At 40.6% G+C, this 5,614-nt stretch overlaps 1 protein-coding gene across 1 annotated transcript; it reads left to right on the top strand.

Annotated features, from left to right (window-relative positions):
• Positions 1–1,325: 1,325 nt before the first annotated feature.
• On the top strand, positions 1,326–3,754 carry LOC112153264 (centrosomal protein of 164 kDa). Its single transcript, XM_024283337.2, has one exon. It carries the CDS (start codon positions 1,499–1,501, stop codon positions 3,656–3,658), a length of 2,160 nt encoding a protein of 719 aa, XP_024139105.2. The 5' UTR covers positions 1,326–1,498; the 3' UTR covers positions 3,659–3,754.
• Positions 3,755–5,614: the final 1,860 nt, after the last annotated feature.

A 5,614-nucleotide genomic window follows, 5' to 3' on the forward strand; every position in this document is an offset into this window, starting at 1 on the left:
TACTACACTGGACAAATGCTCTGACTAACCATCAAAACTAAGTTTAAGTTTTAAAACAAACTGTAATTCTGATTTTAATGGATTTTTACAAATAAGAAAAAAATGAAAAAAATTTGTTTTACTGATAAAAAAAATTCAAATAAACCCATCTGTGATTCTGTAATGAAAACTTAAGATCTTTTTGAAAGGTTTTCTAAATGTTTTTTCTTCAAGGGTTAAAGTCTCTGCGGCAGCGTTGACTTGGAGTTTTACTGGAATCAAACAATTCAAGGTTTGTGCAAAAATGTTGTCAAACTCAGTGTGCAGTTTCTTCCTGTTACAATCATGAGTGCAATTTTTATTTTTGAAAAAAAGCTTTACTAAAGTTACTGGAGACCAACACACCGCATCAACTTGTTCACGTCTCTTCTTGATCTATCTAGAACTATCCCAACATCCTCTGGATGAAGTCGGGGTGTACTGGTAACAGGTTCTTGGTCTGTTGCAGGACCACACACACCCAGAGTTTAGAATCATCAAAGAACCTATGAAGCAGGTTTCTGGACAGTGGGAGGAAGCCCGAGAACCTGGAGAAAAACCCAGCATGGATGAGGAGAACATGCAAACTCCACACAGAAACATCCCAGCCGGGATTTGAACCAGGGCCTTCTCACTGTGAACAAAGGGTGCTAACCACTACACCACTGGGCTGGGTGTAGGACTGGCATGAAGAAAAACCTGGAATCACTTCCCAGGAGGTACAATGAGCTTAATCCAGTGTGAGTCTTCATTCTGCTGCTAAACTATGCAGCCAATAGGGGGCCTCCCTTTGGGTCTGGGTCTCCCTGTGCCGGTCCCCAGGCCGGGTAAAATAAATAAATACAGTCTTGTGTCAGGATTACAACTCGGCCAAACCGCTGTGGAGACTCCTGACAGGATGTGCTGAAAGGTGACAAACAACAACAACACTTTGACTAGTTTCTTCTTCCAGCTCCTAGTGGTCATTTCAGAGAATACTAAAACTTTACAATTCCTAAAATACTTTAGTCAGACTGGCCCAGGACAGCTGTGGTTACATCAGTAGTTTACTATCATCAAGCATGAATGAGGAGTGAATGAATAATGATATACATTGTAAGAGCTTTGAGTGTCTGGAAAAGAGCAGAGAAATCTAATCCATTATTATTATGATTATTATTATTATTAATTATTTAAAAAATAGAATGCCTTTTACCTTAATAATTGCTTACGCTTGTTTAGAATACAATTTATGATGTTAATAGATTACATTACAATGGCCTCTTTGATGTTGTGATGACATCACCGCTCTGATGACATCATTCATATGACATTATAACATCTAGTCATGTGACCTTCCGATGACCTCAAATGACATCATCATCGAGAATCCTTGAACTGACGACAAGTCTCATGAAAATCACTCGTTCGAGAAGGAGTCGTTTAGAGAGCACTGACCAGCACTACTACAACGAACTACAACTCTACAACGAAATTCACCATGAATTCTAAGCCTGTTGGAAAAGACTTCATAAACGTTGACTTCAGGAATCACGACCTCAGAGGTTTAGATTCTAGACCAAAAGCTCGTGTTCCGATGTCAACCAATCGGAATTTTCCAGCTCTGAACCAGAGCGGGAAAACACCAGCAAACCCCCTCAATACACGCCAACCGTTACGAGGCGTCAGGACTCCCAGACCCGACACAAAGTTTTCCACGACACCGACCCGCTTCGCTGAACCAAAATCTGCCGCCATTTCAGCAAAGCCAGCCCCAGACTGCGGTCAACCAGAGTCCACAGTGAATTCAGCTGCTGGTTCCAAACCCTTCCAAGTTCCTCGTCGTAAAGTTACAATTCAACGAGGTGACTGGGAAATGGAATTCAGTGAAGATGATGATGAGATCTACATGGATCAGATAGTCACATCCAAACCTCCAGTAAAAGCTGATGAGCCTGCTAAATGGAATGAAAAGAAGAAAACCGGTCCAATTGTTCCTGCTCCAACGTTTAACATGAACAATTTTCCATCTTTAGACCAGAGGCAGAACACGACAACAGATCCTGCCATCAAACCAAAATCCAACAAGAATTCCAAAATTGATGTGAAATCCTCCTGGAATCACTTCAATAATGATAAAGTTCCTGTTCCAAAGTACAACAGTCAGAACTGGTTTTTAGATCCTGCCATCAAACCTCAGCGAGTTCCGAGGACTTGGAAACCTAAGACACCAACCCAGTCTGTTGAACCACAATCTGAAACCGTTCAGGAAAAGAAAGCAAGTCCTACGGTTCCTGAGAAGACACTCAGTGTGGTGGTTGAAGAACCACCAACACAATCCAACTCTGACTGTCCTTCAGGAGTCGTCCAGGAACCTGTCCCAACTGTTTTTCCAATCACCTTCGGAGACGTTGGTGTCTTGAAAGAACAGAAGGGACCGTCTCCTGTAGTGTTTCTGGAGCCCAAGAAACCCAGACCAGCAACAGCTGAGGAGCCTGCTGAACGGAATGAGAAGGAGAAGACGCCAAACCTGAATGGAAATCCTGTGCAGAAAGATAACAACACTGCTGCACTTCAACAGGAGAATTCTGCCCTGAAAGTAGAACTCAAGCGTCTCAACAAAGTCCTTCAGCAGAAAGATGAGGTTCTTTCTCTTGTTACTAGGAAAATGGAGAATCTTGAAAAAGAGTTAAAGTGCAGGACAACCTTCCTGGAAAAAGCCAAGAATCACCTGAGCCAAATGCAGCAGCAGAAGAGTGAGACTGAAACTGAAGCTGCTTTGGCTCAATCTCAGAGATTGTTGAAGGAGAAGGAGGAGGAACACGTGAAGGAAACCACGTCTTTAAAGGCCACTGTAGAACAGCTCAAACAGCAGCTTCAGGCTGAACGTTCTCTCATGGAAAAGGAGAAAACGTCTTTCCATGAAAAAACTCGTGAAAATGTGGAACTCACCAAAAAAATCCACCAGCTGGAAGAAAATCAGACCTTAAAACGTACAGCAAACGAGGAAGAGGAAAGACTGCAGTGGCAGAAAGAAAAGACCTCCTTTCTCCAAGAAATCTCTCAGTTAAAACAGCTTGTTCAGGAAAAGGACAACAACATTTCCAAGTCTGAAGAGGAGTACAAAAGAACTCTTCAGGAGATGGACAAGCTAAAAGACAATAATCAGGTGAATTCAAAGCTCATCAGCAAAGTGAAGAACCTGGAAGCTTCTCTTTGGAACGAAAAGGTAAAGACCAATGAAGCCAACAGCTGCTTAACCCAGCAGATGGAAGAGTCCACAAAGTTAAAAGCTGCATTGGTCCAAACAGAGACCGATCTGAGGAACCAAATGCAGCAGTGGAAAACAGAGAAACAAAGGCTCCTCAAAGAATATCAGATGGAATCAGCAAAGATTCATGATGCCTTAATGGAGACTAAAAAGCAGCAGGCAGAGGACAAACAGAAGTGGGACGAAGAGAAGTCCTCCCTTTCTCAAGAAATCTCTCAACTACAAGAGGATATCAAGAGAAAGGACGGCAAACTGGACCGCTACCAAAAGCTCTTCACAAAAAAGATCAAACAACTCCAAGAGCAGGTGGACGAACTCAAAGAAAAGACCAAGAAAAAATCACGCAGTGGTTTTCTGAGTTTTTTCAAAAGGTCTAGTAAAAAAGATTAAGAATCCTGACGACCACGGAGGAGGTCTTTGAAGAAAAGACTCAAGACCTCCATTGGAATGTGACTTTTAGATGAACTGAAGGAACTTTTAGGAAATGTATTTCATGTTATTTCACTTTTTATTTAGTGAAATGTATCTGAAATGGGAGAAACTGTTCAGGTCTTTCTAGAAAAGACTCAAGACCTCCTCNAAGAATCCTGACGACCACGGAGGAGGTCTTGAAGAAAAGACTCAAGATCTCCATTGGAATGTGACTTTTAGATGAACTGTAGGAACTTTTAGGAAATGTATTTCATGTTAATTCATATTTATTCTTAGTTTTATATGTACGACAATACGAGCAGATAGTATAAGTTTTCTTCATTCTGCTTCTTTTCATTAATTTATTGTTATAATTTCATTTTGTATTATTCTGTTACAAAAAAGACGGGTTTTCTCCTGGTGCTCAGGTTTCCCCTAAAAAATTCTCCTTCATGTATTAAAATTTATGAATAATTACTTCATGTATTATTGTGGACTCAATATAGGAATTCACAGATGGATGAATGAACGAGATGAATGGATGTGTGGTTAAGATGGATGTTATTAGACTGACCGGAGAATTGGTAGAAGTTAATAAATAGTAATGAGAATGAATGAATGAATGAATGAATGAATGAATGAATGAATGAATGAATGAATGAATGTAATGCAACCACAAGGGACACGATCCAGTGTTCTAATGTGCCGGTCCCAAGTCCGGATAAATGCAGAGGGCTGTGTGAAACAATTGAATATATTTATATAATATAATATATAACATGTAAATGTGGAATGATGTCACTAGTGAATTGATGAATCAGTTAATTAAAGAATTATTGAATTAATGAATTATGTCAATAATTTAATAAATCATTAATGCATGTAATGCAACCATAAGAAAACACAATCCAGTGTTCTCTTGTGCCGGTCCCAAGTCCGGATAAATGCAGAGGGTTGCAAAAACAAATTTATATATAAATCTGTGTTGTATGTCAGCGGTCATGGTGGTCAGAGCTCTCTCTCCTCCTTTGGTCACCAGGGGGAGCAGTATTCAGAGCTCTATCACCTGACTCCAATCTGACAATAACCCACCTGCTTCTCAAGCAGCACACAGAGCCTCACTCTGTGCAAAGTATTGTTTTTTGCCACCTGGATTGCCTGCATTACTGAGCATTTCATTCTGGACCTGATCTGTTTCTGATCCTTTTTATCTGTTTACTTGCTGCTTGCCCTGACCTTTAATTGATCTCTACCCGTCTGACCCTTTAGCCGTGCTTAGGTTCCTGTCTGAACTAATGCCTCGTTTCCACTGAGCGGTCCGGACCAGACCAGACCCGGTTTAGAATGGTCCTGGTATTTCAAGTGAGCGTTTCCATTGAGCGTTGGAACATCAAAGCCCATACGGGGCGTAGACTGATGACGTAGTTTTGTGTCAAAACAGTGTGACTACAGCGAAAGAGAATCGGACTCAGAAATGGAGGGAAAATGAGGAAGGTAACTGTGGAGGATCATTCTAATCCGGAGCGGCGCTGCAGAACAATGCATTGTTCTGAATGAAAAAGGACTCCGGGTGCTCGAGTTTCGTGAGTGAGTAATTCTTGATGTTTGCATAACTTTTGATTTGTGCCATCTTTAGATTTGTGCATGCGTTCTTCTTGATTTGTGTGTAACTGCAGTTTTTTGTGTGCACAATATGCTCTTTGTATAATGTTTAAAGATTTGTGTGTACTTAGTCTCAAGCTGTTGTACTGTCAATTTGTGCGTGTGTAAATTGTATTTTATTATTTTTTTCATTTCAGAATTTTTGTACTAATGTACAAAATATACTGCTCACAAAAATGAAAGGAACCAGTGGTAGTTTCGACGTCTTCGTCAGCGACATTTTCACCTAAAGAAAACGAAACGAAACTAAAAGTCTGACTCATACATGAAAAC

The sequence above is a fragment of the Oryzias melastigma genome, linkage group LG23 (genome assembly GCF_002922805.2).
Source record: "Oryzias melastigma strain HK-1 linkage group LG23, ASM292280v2, whole genome shotgun sequence".
Taxonomy (NCBI): domain Eukaryota; kingdom Metazoa; phylum Chordata; class Actinopteri; order Beloniformes; family Adrianichthyidae; genus Oryzias; species Oryzias melastigma.